Raw genomic sequence first — 19,431 nt, forward strand, 5'->3', positions numbered from 1 at the left:
TTGCAAATTTTTTTACAAATGTAAGACCGGGTAAGAACATTCACATCTGGGAATTCTATCACGTCTTATTTTACCATCCTAAAAAGTCACTTTATCAATTATACAATACAATTTTACAATACACCCAACATCCCAACTTTTATTTTACAATACAACACATTAAAATAATATTTCTACATAATAAAATAATATATTCCAAAACCTAAATAAAAACAAAAACCCAAATCACCTCTACAACCACCTGCTACCACCACCACCACGAAGAACATATCCAAATCGAAATCCATGGCCACACCACCACCCTACAGCAAAAATCCAAACAAATGAAACCCACATCTACCACCATGAAGCCCACCCTTGCCACCACAACCAGAGACACCACCACGGCAACAACACACCCACCACCACCACCACCATGCAAAGAAACTCACAAAAAATCAAAGAAAAATCCATTCAAAACCCCCCATCAAAACCCATTGGAAGCTAATCTTCACGTCTCCACGGACGTTGTCTCCATTACCATGGCCCCACACAAGATCAATACCTAGCCACGACCACGACCCCACGCCGCCACTGCACCACCACGACCCAAAACCCACTCCCACAAATCAAAACCCCACACCCACACCACCGGACCCCATTATAAATCACCCCACAACCCAAACCAAGCAAAACCACACAAACCCAAATTAACCCACCATCACAGACCACCCCCAAAACCACCGACCTAGACCCACGCCGCCATTGACCACCGACCTAGACCCACACCATTGCCATTGAACACCAACCTAAATCCACACTACCGCCACCGATCCCACCCCCAAATCAAACACTCGATCTTCTCGTACCCCCCGAACTCAAACCCAATCTCCTCGAACCCAAGGTACGATCTCACCACGCCGTGACTTTGCAGAAAAAAAAACACCACCACCATGACCTTGCCACGCCAAGATCCACCACAAACAGGCCACCGCTGCACACCGAGAGAAACAAGGAGTGGGAGACAGAGAGACAGAGTGGGAGTGAGGGAGAAAGGACTGAAGGAGGAGAGAGGATTAGAAAACAAAAAATAAAGAGAGAGAAAAAGACAGAAGGAATAAAAAACCAATATTTTGTTTTAGAATTGTGCTACAGTGCAATTCTAAAGGTAGAATTGCACTGTAGCATTATTGCAAAAAAATTTACAATAGTTGAATTTTAGAAGCCCGGATACAGCTTGCTTTTTGTGTGAAAATGGTAAAGTTTCCTTACATATGCCATTTAGCATACCCAGTGCGAATGCTCTAATGGGGTGTTTTTGTGCTTTGATGCTAAAATATAACATAATTTCCCATACAATACCGGATACTGATGCTCTAATACCCGACCATTTAGCAAATAAGAGAGAGAGAGAGAGAGAAGAAGAAGAAGAAGAAGCGCATGTTACTTTACTACTGCATAGGGATAGAAGCTAAAGCCAGACAAACGAAGAAAAGATACAAACGGGTGAGAACAAAAAGAAGCTTGTAACAAGGGGTAGTTTTGTAAAATAAATTGGACCAGTTTTCCACCCTTGTTTTCTCTCCATTTTGGAGAGATCAATTTTTGGTGGATCCAACGAGAAAATACGTGGGTCCTACCAAAAAATTTCTATCATTTCTCTCCTTCTACCAAACAACATCAAATTCTATTTTCTCTCTCTCTCTCTCTCTTTTTCTTTTTTTTCTTTTTTTCTATCCTTCCTGTTTCCTAAACACACCCTAATTTTGGATAAATTACATTTAAAACACTAAAATTTAATGATTAACTTTATAATTTCAAAATTAAAAATTATATGATATTTCAAAAAGTAAAAAAAATTAATTAATTTAATGATGTAATAAGGTTGAGGGTTTAATTTATTACTTTTTTGAAATCTTAAAGTTTTTGTTAACTCTAAAACTATAATGCTTAATTTACTACACTTCTAAATAATAGGGTTTAAAATGAGATTTTTCTAATTAGTATTTAAAAGTAGATTGCTTTTAAAAATATTTAAAAAAAAAAAAAAAACTTACATTTATACCATGTTTCAAATTAACTTTTAGGTTTTTAATTTGGTCAATTAAAGTCTCAAACTTACACATAATCATTTTAGTTTGAAGCTTAAAATCTCAAACTTATGAAACCATTTCACTTTGAAACACGTGTCCATCTTTATTATTCTTTTTCAATATCTAAACTAGTATGTAACCCGTACTTACGCACGGAAATGATGAATTGTAGTAGTACTATTGATATTAACTTAGGTTATAAAACATATAGGATATTAGTTTAACCAAGACATTTGGAGGTACTAAAGTATTTTTTTCTTACAATTTTCATCATATTAGTTACGCCAAGCTTCTCATTAGACTGCTATTATGTATATAATTTTGAAAATCACTTTTAGATACCACATATAAAATACCAATTCACAATCACTGTCCATGAAATTCTACTAAATACAACACAAAATAAAAGAATAAATTGGTCCAATAGTATCTCCTAAATTGAATGGGGATAGGTGCATGAGATCGTTTAACTCCATTACAATATATTAAGTTCAAGATCCTGATATACAAAATATCTGGATAGAAATATTATAAAAAATTATGCTCATTAGTTCAGAGAAAAAATAATAGCAAAATATCTAAATAATTTAATTTGTATAGAAAGCTAACAAAAGCAAAATCTATAAATATATATGTAAGGACACGATTCGTAATGACCCGTAACAGTGTTGGATTCGTACGTAAAAGGCTCAAACAATATCATTTATAGAGCGTGGGTTTGAAAGGCTAGACCTTGGTCACCAAACGGTGAGTTTTTAGTGGTGTTCATACATGATTAAGGCGTTTTCGCCCTAGGAGTCTTTCTCCTGGAGACGAGCTGGGAGGCTTTGGTTTTTGGCCATTTTTCCCAGCCCCTTCTCTGGAATCCTCCCTTTTCCTTTTATACTCACATGTGTTCCTTATCCTTCGTCCACGTGTAGAATCGACTTTTCCCAGACTGATATTTGTCCCATCATCCCATACCCAGAGTGGTTGGGGGTGGTTGTAAAAGCTGAAGAGTATGGCTCTGTCAGGTGCAGAGTATTGAATAGCAGTAAGGGCAGCTTTCCCTGGTCGTTATACTTTCCAGCGTATCTTTCTCTATTGACCTAGATATTTTAGATTTTCTTCCAAGCTGGTCTTATACCGTTTTTGCCCTTCCTTCCGGTGAGATCTCGAACATGCCGAGGACTGAATCGTCCTCGGCTGTATCCCAAGGCTATTTTATACTTGTATTACAGAGCCTGGGCCATAACTTTCCTCGGCTTGGGCCTTTGGGCCCCAACGAATAAATGGGTCTGGCCCGCAAATTATTGGGCCCCACAACATATATTACCTAGTTAGTGATGGATTGTATATAGTCATAGTATATATATATATATATATTTATATATATATATAATTAGGTTTTTTTTTTATGGTTTATTTATATTGAACTCCTTGTTTTCTACGTTGAATTAACTCACTTTGTACAAAAATTTAAAAACTTACATTAGATGAGATACGTGGCGCAAAATTAAATTCTAATTTTTACACTGAATTAACTAACTTAACACAAAAATTCTAAAATTTAAATTAAACGAGACACGTGACGCAAAATTAGACTCTAATTAAATTCCAATTTGAAATTTAATTGAATTTTCTCTCGGTTTTGTCTATTAATATATATATATATATATAGACAATAGCAGAGTAAAAAATAAATCGGTGATGGAACCTTGTGTTTCACCCAAGTAACAAAATTTGATTTTTTGACAATCACTTTCTTAGTCTAACCAAAACTCTCTTTCTACCATGTTCATTTAAAATTGATCCATTTCATGGTTCAAATTATTTGTTATAAATCTAAAAGTACATACATTATTAGATACAAGAAATAAAATTTTAATCATAAAATGAACTCTATTCTACTGAAATGGAGGGAGATCTTGTTCTCTTGTTCAGTGGCTACCAAACCAAATTGATTTATGAACTGTAAGAGAAGTAACAAAAGCTTCAAATTGAAATGATTTCATAAACTTTTAATTAACAAAATTAAAAGTTCGATACCCAGTCTGAATTCTGATAATAAAAAAATATTGTACATTTTTAAATAAACGGGCTTGGACTTGCAGCATAGAGGCAAGCTGGGCTAAAAAATTCTTATTTAGCAATCTTGTCAAATTTAGGTCCCTTGTCAGTTGTTTTGGACCTTTGGTTTCCGCTAACTTATGCTGTTATGCAGTTTTTCTTTTCTGCTTTAACAAAATGTAATACACTCTTGCTCATCAAAAAAAAAAAAAAAAAATGTAATACATTCTTCCATTAACAGAAAAAGTTACTAAAGCACACTTTTCTCCCTTTAAATTTTTAGGTTTTTTGCATTTTTATTTTATTTTTTTTTATCTTTTGCATTTTAAAATTTTTCATTTTTACCCTTCGTGTTTGATTTCATTTTGATATTAGCTTTATCGCCAATTTTTATTTAAAATCTTGTAACACCTAATATTATGAGTGACGTGTGTTAATAGCCTGTACTTATCTAATACAACGATTAGAGAACTAATAAAAATGGATTGATGAATTGTCTTAATAGGCAACACTTATCTAGCACTAATATGGGTAACTTGTCTTATTGAACAACATTTATATGACCAACAAAGAGTAAAGCTTAATTGTATCAAAAAAAAATAATAATAATAATAATTGTCCTACATTGTTTAAGAGAGTATGTTGTATGTAGTATAACTTGTCCCACCTTCTCTTAAAAGTTACCATAATTTTTGAGTGGAATTGTAGTGTACCTTTGTGTTAGAACATTTTCCCTCTCCCTTGTGTGTGTGTTTGTTTCTAAAAAAAAAAAGAATAGGTAATTGTTCCATATTGCTTAAGAGAGTGTTATATATAAATATAATTTGTCTCACCCTTCCTTAAAAGTTATCATGACTTTTGAGTGAAGTTGTAATATGTCTTTGCGTTAAAACCCCTTTCTCTTTCCCTAGTGTGTGTGTGTGTGTTTGTTTCTAAAAAAAAGAATGGGTAATTGTCTCACATTACTTAAGAGAGTGTATTGTATGTAGAATAACTTGTCCCACCATCCCTTAAAAGTTACTATGACTTTTGAGTGAAGTTGTGGATGTGTCTTTGTGTTAGAACCTCTTTTCCTCTCCCTTGTGTGTGTGTGTTTGTTTCTCCAAAAAAAAAAAAAAAAAAAAAAAACACCAGAGTAGAGCTTGCTGCCAAAACAACGTATTTCCAATAACATCATTTTAATCATACAAGCAGTACTTGAGAAGAATAAGCTGTATGAACAGCGGTATATTACATTTGAGTGCTCTGTGTCTCTGACAACCAGTTCCGAATATTTGGCGTCAAATACTTTGTTATGTAAATGACTTTGCACTAGATAGTATAATAATTAACAAAAGAGAACCACTAAAACTCTACAATAAAAAAATGGAATGAATTATTGGCTCAAGCCAGCTACTCCAGGATACCCCATTCACCGGGCATCGTTCGTATTATCTACTGTTGGGCTATGGCCGTCGACACAGACCAACATAAATACTATATCATGAAGCTGCTGGTCACTCTAAAGATTTCCTTTAGAGTGAACGGAACCATATGCCAGTCAACCTCGATCTTAATGTCACATTCTTCAATAGGTTCTCCTATAGGGCCCGAGTAGCATATCATGGTATCAATGAAAGGGTTATTGCATCTATTTTGTTAGTTTTCCAAGTAGCAAAGTTCTATCTCGAACTAGCATCAACTAACTGGGATGAAAAACTCCCGTACAAGTTATATCGATCCAGCAACAATATGTCTTCAGGAGACAACATCAATGAACCAGTACTCAAGTAGTGTCGAGCAGCCCGACCCCTGCATTGAAACATATTGAGCAACTATTGCAAGAGACGTGCCACAAATTGTTATGCTACAAGAACGCCAAATTCAACATTTTAAGCACATACCTCCGTCTTTTGGTCTTGTGAGTGCCTCCTGATAAACGGGAAGTCTCTGATCTTGAAATGTGGCACAATGAAGAAATATACTCATATAATGCCACGTGTCTCACCATCAGGTATGATCTTGCAGGAATCATGGACTGGATTATATCAAAAAGACTTGAATTGATTTCTCTGCATTACAGCCACCAAAGAAAATGGTTATATCAACAAAAAAATGCATACCAAGACCCAGGGTAATGAGTTAAAAGCAGATTGCTAAAACTGTCACTTTTACAGAAAATTCATAATTAATTGTCTTAATTCTCCTTCCTTTTACAGAAATGAAACCAAAAATTGACTATGTGACTACCACCTTGCAAGAAATTAGCAATGCAAATCAGGTTATAACAGAGTAAAGACTGGAAAGTCCCACCTCATCCATTTCTCAAGTAGAAGATACAATTTTTTTTTAAGGAAAGAAAAAAGAACAATAAATGTGAAGTGAATCTGCGCCCCTGCTACAACAGAAGTTTCAAAGTAGACATAGGATAGTGTGAGGATTCCCACCCAAAAAATAAATATTTCAGTGCTAACATCCGTCTAGTGTTAGGATGTCAACTAATATTGAAAACTTGCAAAAGCTTCAGGATACGATATTATTAACATATCTTTGTATACCAATATACATGGATGTCATTTAACTGATGTGTACATCACCATAACAAGGGATTTGAGGTCAATACCTTCTCGACGAATCACTTTTAGGTGGACTCATTTCTGAACTCCTTGCCCCAAACAATGTACTACTTGTTCTCATTTCCTGTCCAATTAATTTACCCAATGCCATTGTATGAGTTGTGGAACCCAACATCTCTGAGGCTATATCAACACTGCTCTCACAGCCCATCTTTGATCCTACAGCAGCTATATCTTTTGCATAAAAGCAAAAACCATGTTGTGCAATTGCAGATGTCATCTGTATTTGCTCATCACACCAGCTGAATGCATCTGATCCCTCAGAAGGGTCCAAAGATGGTTCCAATGAATCCTACAAAAACACTTGACTATCATAATAAAATACACATGAATAACAAAAGAATAGGGATTTTATATTTTTTTTTAAGGATACTTACACTTGCTACCATTTGGCAGTTAGATAGCAACAGGTCAGCTTCCGAGATTAGATTGCTCATATCATGAGCAAGTTTAATACTTTGAATTGCATCTTGTCGTTCCAAGATGATGTATTGCCTTAGATCAGTGCGACAGCCACGAAGCTTTATCCATGATTCTTGTACTAAATCAGTCACCATCAACGGCCTAGGCTTCTCTACAAATTTGGACCTTCTATCAAAATCCATGCGACTGCACTCATCCATTACTTGATAACCTCTTGTAGCCTCAACACTTTCATTTTGGGAATCTTCCACCTCCTCTCCATGAGGGATTTCAGGATTTACATCACATTTATTTCTTAGCATATCTGAATGTTTCTGTAATCTAAGTAAAGGTTTATCACAATTCTCTGCTTCATCTGGGAACAGGTTCTGGATCCACTCATTGCTCACAGAAACTTCTAAGGAATCAGCAACATGACCACTTCTAGATAACAGCTCTGTTACATCACCTATCATAGTTTCAGGAACAAATGATGATTCTGGCACACATGATACATCAAAAGATTTGCAAGTCTCATCAAGTTGCATATCAGGTCTTTCTGAATGTTGATAACAAGTTTCTTCCAAATTCTCTGCTCCGGAGAGTAGCTTGTTGGTTAATGGGCTTAAACAATTTTCAGTTAATGGACAAGAAAAGGGAAAGCTATTGTTGACTCCCTGGGATGGTTCATTGTTAGCATCTTTATCAAAAACTATAGGATATCCATTACTTAAAATCTCATCTTCAGAATCAGAAGACAGAGCTGCATCCAGTTTCCTTCGAACATTTCGCCGAGAGAAAGTGACAGGGGGGCCTGAAGAATTGGATAGTTCATCAAATTGAGCTGTGAATTCAATGCAGTCTTCAACAGAACCATTCCTGTTCAACATTGCTACCTTCTTGGCCTCTATACTTTCTGTTTCATTATCATGTGTATCCAAACCTTTCTGCGTTTCCTTTTTGTCAAGTTCTTCCTCAACAACCTCCATTGAAGTAGAATTTTCTTCCATCATGGATAATGAATTGGTGATCTCCTTCTCAATTAGCTCAGATAACTGAGAAGGAAATTCCCAGGGAATAATCTTAGGTAGTAACTGATGGCCAGCGTCAATATCAAATATCAATGAACCATATGTTCTCTTCTCTTTTCTATCTGGACAGTCAAAAGGATTATGTTAAAATTATCTCTTCAACCTGGAACAAAAGGATTGAAAATGCTAGAATTATGGTTACATGATTAAATTCACATTTTCCTAATAGCTTAAACTTTTGGTTTTGGGACAATCAATAATTTATCATAAAATGCAGCACATGCAAATAAAAATTTCAAGTAAAGGCTCCAATCCATGTGCTGAGCATGAACCTCAACATGTGAGAAAATATTCATTCCTATCAGTAATTTCCCAAATGATCTTAAGGCATATATACATTCTCCAAATGAAATCTGTTAAATTATCGATTGTCTCAAAAACCTAAACTATTATGAAATTGTGAATTTAATCATTTAACCATAATTCTAACATTCTCCCTCACTTGTGGGCCTAAACTTCCCCTTAATAAGTGGGGGCCCAACAAGTGAGAATTTAACATTTTAAATGGAAGATAGAGTAAAGTCATGGATCGAACTCAGGATCTTCTGCTCTTACCATGCTAAATTACCGATAGTCCTAAAAGCTTAAGCTATTAGGAAATTGTGAATTTAATCACTTAACCATAATTCTAACAAAATCAATACAAAATATATATAGAGTTGTCATAATTGTACTCAGCCGGAGTGAACAGAGATGCTTAATTCTTAATTAATTAAGCAGTTTCTGTTAGCTTTAGCAACATCTGTAAAAACATATTCCCTCATCATTATTTGTTGCACATTATATAGGTGACCACCACATGTAAGCTTCGTATTTACTAAAATTATTTTATAAATGCAGTCAATGATGACATGTGAGACCCCCAAAATGCAGATGGTGTGCTGCAATTCACTCAAATACTAGCTGCAACCTGCAAGGCTGCATATTGTATTCCCTAAGAATCTAAAAGAGTTGTATTTGACTGATCAGGGAACCAATTCCCAAATCAAAAATGTGTAGACTTAATAGCAATAATGGCAATATAATAAAAGGAGTTGTGAGTAACAATAACAGCAACAAAAATGACACTGTAAACAATTATAACATGCATATAGATGCTATGCAAGCATGCAAATGTGTTGTGCAAAACACCTTTTCCAAATCTTCTACCCTGGCACCAGAACTGAAGATTCATAATTATTTTCCGAATATCTCCATCACAAGACCCAACTAATCGCTCCAGTAAATGAGGTTGGACATTGGCTCCTTCTGCAGCACAAACCTACAGTTGGAAAACAAAATAAACTGCAAGGAACACAAAAATCCACAATGGGAAAGCTGAGAGAAGAGGGAAAGGCACAGGAAGCACATACCATACATATATGGCAAAGCAGCTCTTTTAATGATGGCAATGTGAAACACACCTGTAGCCTGTCCAAACTGTCTGGCAGGACAGGGTTGTTACCTGCATTTTACCAGAATAAGAATAAAAACAAAGAAATTAAGTTAAAACCAACAATATTAGAATCAATTATGAGACTCTCAATCAGCAAGTCCTCTTACTATTGCTGGTCAATATCATGGGTCCCTTTGCTGTTTCAGCAATTTGTTGTATAGCCGCAAGAAAGCCACGATCTTCAAGAAAAGTGATATCCACATCCTCAAAGAGAATCACAGGCTTAACTTCATTTTGATTATGTGCAGTTCCATTCTCCTTGCAGACAAATTTTGCTGAGGCTCCAATGCCATCATGAGGAGCTTCTTCATCTGATAAGGGTATCACTTCTACCACCTCATTTTCAAACTCTTGTGATGCTCTACCATTGGGCAGAGACTGGGGAGACTTCACAATATGATTGTTCTGTGACTCTACAGGATGTCCCAATGACCTGAAAAAATATATACCATATCATAATAGGATAGATAATCACAGTATTACTCAAGGAATAATGTTTAATTTATGATCATTTTGCTATAATTCATTAAAAACAATGGGCTACAGCTGAAATATGTGCATGATATTACAAGATTCCTACTAGCAAGCAAGATTTTGCTTACATCATGGTCTTTTAAAGAGGATGCACTCATAAGCTGAAACATAAGACAGTAAAATCTGAAAAAAAAAAACGTAGTGTTCTAGAAACAAATTTGATACATTCTAAAGTATCATAGCACTACAAATGACTAATTCTCTCAATTCATCAAGTCAGGCATTTTGTAACAAGTACACTTTTATGTAGAATGTTCCCCTTCTAAGTTTATGCTCATGACAGAACAAATCCTTCATGCTCTTCAATGATAACAAGTAATAATTTTAAAGCAGATTCCCATATTTAGTCATTTGAAGTGACAGAAAAATGGTCTATCGTCTAGTCATAGAAGAAAAAGAAAATTAAAAAGATGTAAATTACACTGACGCCTATGAGGAGGTATAGTGAAATTAGACCACTATACCCAAATTTCAAGAAATGACACTCCACCCCAAAGTAATTCAAAAGGGGGTAGACTGTCAATTATTTTGATCATTTAGGGGAATGAGTCTAATTTCACTATGCCTCAAGGGTGTCAGTGCAATTTACCTAAAAAATGTGCAATTATCTTTAGCACTCCAAGATTAAATTATTAAAAAAAATGTAATTTGTATTTTTAGTCCCTCAAATATGGGGTCAGTTTGATTTTGGTCCCTCAATTCTAGAACATTCAATTTTTTCCTTCAAATTTTTAAAAGTAACAATTTAGTCCATACATTTATTTTTCTGTTTAAGGGACCAAAATCGAACTGAGCCTATATCTAAAAAACCAACCTCAGGAACTAAAATCAAACCAACCCCATATTTTAAGGGACCAAAAATGCAAGTAATAAATGGACAGAAAATAGACAAAGGGACTAAATTATTACATTTTAAATTTTGAAGGACCAAAATCGAACCTATATTTGAGGGACTAAAAATGCAATTTACCCTGTAAATATTTACAACCCCAACAAGTGGAAGTCATAAATAAATCATATAGTGATGATCTGGCAAATTTATCCCATTCTAAAGTGCATCTAAAAAGTGGCTGAAAAGAATTTTCTGAAGCCAGATTCTCACAAGTGCTAGTCCTGCTTTATCATACATTTATATTATTTTGAGGCCTTGTTTCCCTTTTTCTCCCCATTTTTAATTTTCTACTGCACCCTCTATGTTGTCATCATTAATGAATTATTTATCTCATGTTAAATGCAATACACAACGAACACAGGAAACAATGAAACATAGAAGAAAGTGTCACAGGAAATAAAAAAGACTGCACAGTTGGAAAGTATAGTCAGATACAATTACCCAGCACAATAAAGCTGACAGATTAAAAACACAGCCACTAGTGCTAAAGATAAATTGACAAACCTTTTGAGCCAACGTGATTCTAGAGCCTCCCCAAACCTCTGTTTCACTAGAGCTCCACTGCGACAGTCTGATGCACTTAGCTAACAAAGCAACAGATAAGACACATTTAACTTTCACTTGAAAAGCTATTTCCATAATGTTAAACTATTCAACAAGTTATTGAATTGACTTTTAACAGTAAGTTAAAATGGTTCAAATTGTTGATAGCAGTGGTGGGATATACCCCTAACTATATCAAACAGCAACAAAGAAGACAATTCTGCTTCCTGTCTGTAGCAGACTTGTTGCTGAAGTTCAGGTAATAAGAAGAATCGATAAGTAGATCAGAAGTAAAAGCAAAACTGCTACTTTTGCTGTCCTTGGGAATAAGGCAAAACAAACTATTTCTCATAGCACTGCTGTAGTGAATAGAAACACTTCTACTGATAAACACAATAACTCCAAAATGACTAACTGAAGTTTTTTGGGCTTCTCATTCATACACAACAATCAGGGCGGTAGTCAGTTATTTAGAGGGGAAACTAGAGCTTAAATTTATTGCAAGCTTTGCCCACAGTTTCTGCAACCTACCAACACCATGTTGATATTTTTTCAAGAATCTAAAGATGATGTCTGAAAATCCCAAACCAAAAAGGATTTGTTGAGTTTAACCGTTAAAAAGCAGTTTCAACCAATCCTATAATTAATTGATTCAAGTAATAAGTAATAACTTGCAGCCAATCTCTGAATCCAACCAACCCAACTGTTTCTAACCAACTCATGTGAAACCAGCCTATCAACTTAATAAGTGCTTCGGTCTGGCATTGGTTAGGATATATTCAACCCAACTTCAGGTTGGTGTCAAAATCCACCCCAAGACTGACCAACACAAAATGTGCAGAATCCAAAATATCGCACAGTGCACCACAACATGCATTAGGCCATACCCAGTGCACAAAATCCCACTTTTGTGAATATGGGAGAGGTGGTAGGCAGCCTCTCCCCTCTCCCCCCCCCCCCCCCCCCCCTTTTTTTTTTTGGGAGAATCCCATTCTTCTATCGCTTCAATGGAAGGCACTTGCCCTCACACTACAACATGCATAGTATAGTGAAAATCATTAGAACAGATAATAATGTATGAGTTTTTTTTTTATTATTAGTGAAAATAAAATGAAAACAGGAGAACTTGAGTACATTAGAAGGATTAAAAAAGAAAAAGAAAAAAGGGAATGCATCCCAGCTTATGTGCATGTCAGCTTATGTCATATCAATGGTTATATTAATTTTTAACCATGCATCCCAGCATCTTGAGCTTCCTATTCATGATTATATGCATATTAGGATACGTAAAATCAATCAGTGAAACCATCAAATCTGGAATAGTCAATACAATTCAACAACAAAATTGTGCAATTTCAGGTGATACCTCCAAAATCTCAAACCCTTGCTCTTGCGCACAAGCATAGATAGCTGCAGATTTCCCACACTGCAACACAAGAAACAAACCTTTTAACTGCCAGTATAAACCAAAAGCATTGAGTTTGAGAACATTTATGCCATATGGAAAATAAATGAATAAGTTTCAAGTTTCATTAACAGATTTCACTTAACAATGAAGGAACTCAAACATATTACCCCAACATAAAGCAGACAAAAACTGATGAGAAAAGGCCAACAAAGAGTCAAATCTAAAAGTAAAGTATATTGGCACAAGCATTGTACAAAACCTCTTATTTGTGGGATAAGATCCTGTCCCATTGAATCCTCCAATTTCCTCCTATTTTTATTTAAGTGTAAGACATGTAGCATTTAAAAATCAAATAAATGCCGCATGTATCAATCCAGGCTAAAATTGGGAGGGAATTGGAGGATTGCATTGGAGGAGATCCTTTGCCTATAGGCAGGATAGTGCACGCTAACTTAATTACCAAAGTTTGATTTTCTACTCAACTACATGCACCTCCAAGGAAAATCGGTTAGAAATTCTAGAATAGATTTCCTTCCAATGATTCCTAAAAAGAAGAAAACAGATCAACACACATATTGGCTTCCATCAAAGACAAACTCCTCTAATCAATAGGTGTCATTTTTATTTTTATTTTATAAATCAATGGATGTCAAAATTACTAAACATTAATTGAAAATGAGTAATTATATCTCCAAGTTAAACTTCTTTTATGACAAAGAGTTACTGAGATCCCCAAAAACAGTAAAGAGATTAAGATGCAGGCCCAATTGAACATCATGATCGTCAAACCTGCTAGGTCAGTAGAATCATACTGCAGACTATTGTGACAAAGCAAGTTAAAAGAACATTACTACCACTGATATAACCCCTCATTCTTTCAATTTTTTTCTAACACCTTTTCCCACACAGCAGCATTGGGTTCTACGGTTATAGACTTATAGCATCCTGCCCAACCCATTTAAGAATTTTGTTTAGGAGAGAAACTCGCTACCTATCAAAATTTGTCTCCTAAAAATCCTACCACCAGAAAAAAAAAAATATATATATATATATATATATTGTATTGAAAGTTAATGTTTTATGAAAAAACCAACTACATACACAAACATTCTTTATTATCTTGCAAAGTTTCAAGACTGGATCAGCCTATTTGTATGCATAATGTCATGTTATTTTTATTATAGCTACCGTGTATATCAATACTATGTCCATAGGATATGATAAATTTTATTTTCCACTAGATGTCAACCCAGCCTCCACCTTTATCTGGGCCTAGTATAGGCAGACACCATTTTTTAGAATTAAAAAGAAAACTAAACTAGGAAAGAAAATAAGATTACCAATATATGAACCTCAAACAAGGAAAAAGTGTTATTAGTCTTCAAAGCAATATTCCTAAGAGAAATTACCGAAAGATGGCCAAAATCACCATCATTTCGAATGCATGTTGAGATATGATAAAGGAAATAAGGTTCTTCAAGCAAGTAATAACAACACCACAACTTCAAGTACAGTAACCAGAAACAATCCAAACTTAAATTAAAACAAACAGAAGGAGCAGTTAAAAAATATATATTTTTGGATATACCCCCACTGGTCCTGTAACTAAGAGAACGTTCTTTAGACCAGGCTCTTCATCTATGTCTTCTGAATCAGAACACCTATAATCATCTTCTTGCATGTCACATTGATCACCATCAGTTCGAACTTTGCTGATTTGGAAACCTCTTTCATGCCACATATGTAGCCAATCACTCAAAAACTTGACAGATTCATCATTACCACATACCTGCAGGACACCAGAATAACAGAATTATAAATGTACATCATCTCCAATGAGAAACAGGACAAAGGGAAAAAGGTGTCAATCTACTTAGGTAAATAAATAATTGAAACACACAATATCAATGCAAAGAAGAGACTGATACAACATATCTGACCTCAGTAGCCTTCTTTGGTTTGTACTTATATGTCCATAAGCTATTCTCAAGCTGATTATCAGGACGTGCATAGTATGACATCATACTGCAATATCAGCATAAATGAAAGAGATATCAATATCTAGTATTCCAACTGAGAATCATGCATAAATGATTTAAAAACTAGTGATAAGTGTCACAAACAGTATAGTTATAACTCGGTGAAAGAAAGGGAGATGGGAAAAGTGGCAGAAATGCTTGTCTGATATTAGACACAAAAATAATTGAATTGGGAACTAAGTATGATTAACTTTTTTTTATTTAGAAGTAACTAAGTATGATTAACTTATGTGATGGCTTGACAAATGCATCCATGTTTGATATTTCAACAAAATTGTTTACCACCAAGACAGTATAGGTCCAAAGACGGTTAAAGGAAAAAAAATTGCAATCATGTCATGCATTCATGTTGTAATTTTCTACAATGATATGACTTCATCAAGGATGTGTTATTCAAAATTGCACTAGTACAAGAGCTTATATAAATTTAACAGGACATTTGCTACCATATCACCATGTACAAAGGCTAATAACAGTTATCTACAAACATTTTTAAAGATAGCACAATGGTGCTAATATTTTTGTCAGTTTCAAAGGTTCCTTCAGCTTTTAGCTTTGGCAGAAAAGATTTATAAAAGACCATTTTAATAAGGAGTAGTTAGTGCAAAGACAGCAATCTAAGGAAAAGTTGTTTCAGTGGTTTATTTTCTTCTTTCTCTACCAGAATGATAAGATCTTAAAGCCATGGTAAGTTGAACCAAGAAGGTGAGAATTGACACTAAAGTTTACATATACAGTAAGGAAAGAAGGAAGAATAAAATCCTCAAAGACAACCAAATGACAAGTAAACATTGAATTATCATGCCTCTTTGAAGTGGTAGAGTAAATACTGGAAATATACTTGCAAAGTATTATATATGGTTGTAAAAAAAGGGAGGGAGGGGGGGGGGGGGATATAAATACTTAAGTTTTAACAGACTGAATTTGCAATACTCAGCACATTTAATATTTATTAGATTATCCATATATAAACACCATGGAGATTTTGAATATTAAAGTTAACCTTTCCTGAAGAAATCTACTTTGCTGCAGAATATCTGACTTCCTAAGACAGCTAGCATGCCCAGAAAATAAACCAACTTCCTCCACCTCATGGTCCTGAGAGTAATTCATATATAATGACTCAAAAATCATTACATGTACAGAAACTAAACAAACAATTCAAAAAGGGAGGGGGGGGGGGGGGGGGGAGGGGAATTGAAAGAAGGAATTGGTGATGTATTCAGATAAATGATGCAGTACATACCACTTCAGGTGCATGTTCTAGTTGCTTAGGACACTGATCCAAAGACGTTTCATTCTGTACAGTTGATGCATCACAAGGATGTAAAAAGATGGGAAGCTTATCAATATGCAAGGACCCAGAAGAGCTTTCAAAAATTGATGATGATGTGTTTTCTAAACTGTGATTGGTATTGATAAAGGTGTCATCACAAAATTTCCAGTTTCTCCAATCAAGAGACACCGCCTCATCCTGAATAGCAGAGAATTTAGGTTTCACCTTAGGTGAGGAAGGTAAATAAAGACATTAAAATTCAGAAATTAAATACAATTTTTCAATTTATACGGAAAGCTAACTTTGAAGTACCATACTTGAGTTGTTTCAAATACATGAATTGGGCCGCAAGTAATACTTTTATCCCCCAAATCAACAAAGCAACAACTACCCTCCACTTCAGTAGCCTCTTGGTTTTTCTTTCCTGCTTTCCATGATGAGAAAAAAGGATGAATTTGCTTTCCTGCAAACATCCGTGAATTTTCCTGATCAAACACAAAAGAAAAACACTTAGAGCTACACATTGAATACTACGGGTGATAAACATGAACCAAACAAACCCAAGTTACAATCACTTTCAATATTCAAGCTAAAAGTTTTCATTTAACCAAATATCCCAAAATCAGCACAAAACCAAAGAAGTGCAACTTGAGCTACCATAACTAATTTCAGCTTATTCCTCTTCTTTCTCTTTTTTTGATACCAAAATCGTTATCTATTCATAGTATGAGTAAGCAATAACCACAATGACAAACATAAGCATATCCAATTACCAAAATCTAGCAATATGAGCCGAACCCGACAATCGAATTGAGCATGGTGACTGACCTGAGCTGACATCTTTGCCTCTAACCGCAAATCCGGAACTGGCGGGGATGTAGCTTGACACTCAATCGAATCAGCCATTGTTTTCTTGGGCGTAGTATTCACTGCTCGCTTCTCCTTCACCTGCTATAAAAAACAAATACTTGAGAATTAGCTACTTTCTTATCCTAAATTTTCAATCAGATAATTCAAATTCAATGCACATTCTGCAATAAACAACCAAGATTCACCTGAACCTTCTTGGAAGCTCGCAGCATTGACTTTCCTTTAGGCTTCCTCTTCTTCTTGCTTTGACTGCTCCCACTGAAATCCTCGTCCTCATCTTCCGCAAAGTCCTTCTGAACCTCGTGATCGCCGTTCTCTTCGCACTCTTGCGGTTTTTGCGGGAAGAGCGTGGACTGGACCAATCTGCGGCGAACACATCGCCGCTGATCCTCCGGTGGCCGGAGATCGCCGGGGCTGAGCTCCGTCAAGGGCTCGTCTTTGTCGTCCGATTTGTCCATGTAATGTAGATGTAGGTTTGGTTTTGGGGAATTAGGTTATTGGAAGAGGAATTTGGGAATTGGCGACGAAATTCTGATTTTGGAGAATAAAAATGGTTTTAGAGAAAAAAAAAATATATATATATATATATTTGGAGGGAAAGAGAACGTTGTTCCCGCCTTGGAGCGGAGAGATTTTTGCTTTTTGGTAGTGAAGTGAACTCAACTGAATAATATTTCTTTTTTTTTTTTTTTTTTTTGATAACCGGTCAGAAACAATAATACTACTGCTACTACTACTACTTATTAGAGCATTCTCATTAACCTTTCTATATGCTAAAAGATTTTTTTTTTTTAGCATTTTTGACCCAAAAGTTTGCTCCATCAAGGGTTTTAAATGCTATAATTTTTTGCATTGATGAACAATGCAATCTTATATTTGAGATCGCACTGTTCACCAACTGTAAAATTTATATTATTTTTTTATTCAGGTGGAGCCCACTTTCTTTTCTTCTTTGTCTTTCTCGTCTCCATTTCTTCCCTGTCTCGGCATTTCTCTAATCTCTCTCTCTCTCTCCCCCTCTGCTCGACATCTCTGTCTCCAAACCCATGATTGACAGTCAATGACCGTCCAAATCACAAACCCATGGTTGATTTGTGACTGACCCCAAATCAACCACAGACAATCACCGCGGTGACCCAAGGAGAGCAAACCGTGGCGGCCCACGACGAGCAATGGCCCCATGGCCACTCATGCAATCTGAACCAACCCACAGCCACACACGAGATCTAAAGCCACCCACGGCAATCCACGATGATCTAAACCCACCCACAATGATTTGAACCCCACCCACGGTGAGCCACGACCACCACCGGCCCACAGCAATCTGAATCCCACGCCAATTTGAAGCCTACAAGCCGATCTTGAGAGAAAGGAGAAGCTTTCACTATGAGAGGAAGAGAGGAGGAAGCATGATGGGTCTGCTAATGGGTTTGCTGGTGGCGGCGATGGTGGAGGTTTCTTTTCTTTCTTTCTTTTTTTGCTGTGGTTGGTGGTGGTGAGTGGATGTGGAGGTGGAGGTGGAGGTGGAGGTTTCTTTCTGCTGTGATTTTTTCTTTTTTCTTTTTTTGTTAGTGGTGGTTGTGGTATGGGTGGTGGATTTTTGGTGGGTGGTTGGTAGTGTGGTGCTGGCGGTGCTATGAGAAAGAGAGAGATAGAGGAGAGAGAGGAAAAATAAAAAATTATTGCTTTAAATGAAATGGTAAAAAAATAGAAGTTTTGATATAGGTTGTATTGTGAAGTGGTGTGTTATATGTTATAAAATTGGGTTTTGAGATGTTAAATGTTATATTTTTTGACATGTTTGATGAGAATGCTCTTAGTTTCATATGGCAATGGGTACAAGTTACTTGCTGAAAATTTGAAGTTTTAATTTGTAATTATGATAATTTAATTCAAACATTCCGTAGCTTTTACTGGTGGAACCGGTACCCAGTGACTTTATTCTTGCCCTACAATATTTTTCACATTTATTCCCTCCCCCCTCGCGCATGCGGGGTTATGAAACTTTTTACGACAAAATTTAAGTACAGGATTTTTGTGACTTTTTTCTCATAGAATACTGGTGTATTTTTTGTTAAGTAGTTACATGGTAAGACTGAGACATTCCAAGCCTAACTCTTGGAAAGTGTATGAAACAAACCCAATAAGATGACCACCAAACTGTAATTAATAGGACTGTATGCGGGTTTGCTTCGACCGATTGAG

General features: G+C 35.7%; 1 protein-coding gene across 2 annotated transcripts; it reads right to left on the minus strand.

The window, feature by feature from the left end:
* Positions 1-5,267: 5,267 nt before the first annotated feature.
* Positions 5,268-17,801, minus strand: LOC115959785. 2 transcript variants are annotated; one of them, XM_031078364.1, is made up of 16 exons: positions 17,412-17,801; positions 17,185-17,304; positions 16,674-16,841; positions 16,327-16,554; positions 16,084-16,178; positions 14,982-15,066; positions 14,630-14,830; positions 13,000-13,059; positions 11,595-11,674; positions 9,772-10,097; positions 9,582-9,673; positions 9,361-9,490; positions 7,114-8,291; positions 6,724-7,028; positions 6,005-6,172; positions 5,268-5,912 (listed from the first exon to the last, which is right to left on the minus strand). In XM_031078364.1, the coding sequence occupies exons 1-16, from the start codon at positions 17,682-17,684 to the stop codon at positions 5,783-5,785; spliced, it is 3,639 nt and encodes a 1,212-aa protein (XP_030934224.1). In that variant the 5' UTR covers positions 17,685-17,801; the 3' UTR covers positions 5,268-5,782. The 2 variants fall into 2 exon arrangements, with proteins under 2 accessions (XP_030934224.1, XP_030934223.1); XM_031078363.1 differs by having other exon boundaries at positions 17,185-17,307; positions 17,412-17,800.
* Positions 17,802-19,431: the final 1,630 nt, after the last annotated feature.

Source organism: Quercus lobata, chromosome 9 (genome assembly GCF_001633185.2).
Source record: "Quercus lobata isolate SW786 chromosome 9, ValleyOak3.0 Primary Assembly, whole genome shotgun sequence".
Classification (NCBI taxonomy): Eukaryota; Viridiplantae; Streptophyta; class Magnoliopsida; order Fagales; family Fagaceae; genus Quercus; species Quercus lobata.

What these genes read in the sequence shown, in the direction of transcription:
- LOC115959785 (XM_031078363.1), bottom strand. Translation starts at nt 17,684, where the DNA reads ATGGACAAATCGGACGACAAAGACGAGCCCTTGACGGAGCTCAGCCCC. An exon ending in GAATCACGTTGGCTCAAAAG is followed by an intron (nt 10,098 to 11,594) that starts GTTTGTCAATTT and finishes ATATTTTTTCAG; the next exon opens with GTCATTGGGACATCCTGTAG. An exon ending in GGGTAGAAGATTTGGAAAAG is followed by an intron (nt 8,292 to 9,360) that starts GTGTTTTGCACA and finishes TTGACTGTCCAG; the next exon opens with ATAGAAAAGAGAAGAGAACA.